General features: G+C 43.7%; 1 protein-coding gene across 1 annotated transcript in view; it reads right to left on the bottom strand.

Annotated features, from left to right (window-relative positions):
- The window catches only part of dctn1b (dynactin 1b), a 17,560-nt gene that overhangs the window by 6,850 nt on the left and 9,621 nt on the right, over positions 1–1,089 (bottom strand). The window contains exons 10-11 of the mRNA XM_010778978.1: positions 446–562; positions 123–275 (exon numbers count right to left, since the gene is read on the bottom strand). Coding sequence (XP_010777280.1) covers positions 123–275; positions 446–562 — 270 coding nt within the window. The remainder of the gene's footprint in view (positions 1–122; positions 276–445; positions 563–1,089) is intronic.

Below are 1,089 nucleotides of genomic sequence, written 5' to 3'. Positions count from 1 at the left end.
GCCTTAATACCCTGTTTTTCCGATTGGGATCGATAAGGTCGTTTTTTCTTTAAAATAAATCAGCACCATGCACTCTAGCACGTTCCTCATGTATGTTAGTGAGCGACCTGTGGCGTGTTTACCTTGCAGATGAGTCTGGGAATGAGCAGCAGCACCAGGATGCAGTCGTGATCTCCTCCGTGACGCAGGAAGGACTCGGGCATGAAGGAGGTCAGCAGAGAGACGTGTCTGTTAGCCTGACCCACCTCCATCTTCCTCAGCTCCATCTCAATGGCCTAAAGACAACACAACACAGAGAGCATGTGTTTAAAACTCAGGATACAGACATTTAAAATAATATACAGATCCTGCATTATGGATACATAAGCACAGTTCGAGATAAAGGGGGATGGAACAGGATATTCAGGCTGATTTATTGTTTCATTATTCAGACAACAGAGCTGACCTTGGCGTAGGCCTTCGTCTCTGCAAACTTAATCTTGAAATCAAACATCTCTGGGGCCGGTTGCTGCTGCAGCTCGGCGGAGGCTTCCTGCTGGCTGGTCAGCTCCCTGTTCACCTCCTGCAGAAACAGAGGAAGAAGAATATTTACACAGAAGGAGCTGGGTAGGCTACACCCATACCAAGAAATGGCTTAGCCCCACCATGAAAAATAATGTTAAAGTAATCAAAATAAAGTCCGCCAACTCGCGCGGAGTAAATTGCACAGACGGCAGTTAGTAAGATTGATTCCAGTAGCCACTTGTCTGGAAATACCGAAGACTAGAAACGGTTTTGAAAACTTTTGTCACGTAGTGATCGTCTTCTCAATAGAACATCTTTGATAATGTCTTCTGGCCAATCAGAATCAAGATAACGGCGTGGTGTTGTTGCAGGAAGTCCCGACGGAGAATACTTTTGCTGTAGTACATCTCTATATACATCGATACTATCAACACGTAATGACCCCACGGTTTGATGATTGATAGGTGTGTGGGCTGTCTTTCATTTTGACATACAGAACAATGTTATAATAAACATACATACTACATGTTAAATGGATATATCCGCCTTCTTTCATTTATCTTTCCATTCCCACAACAATATACA

Source organism: Notothenia coriiceps, unplaced genomic scaffold (genome assembly GCF_000735185.1).
Source record: "Notothenia coriiceps isolate Sejong01 unplaced genomic scaffold, NC01 NC01_scaffold00000339, whole genome shotgun sequence".
In the NCBI taxonomy this organism is placed as follows: Eukaryota; Metazoa; Chordata; class Actinopteri; order Perciformes; family Nototheniidae; genus Notothenia; species Notothenia coriiceps.
This window is presented reverse-complemented; position numbering and strand designations above follow the sequence as displayed.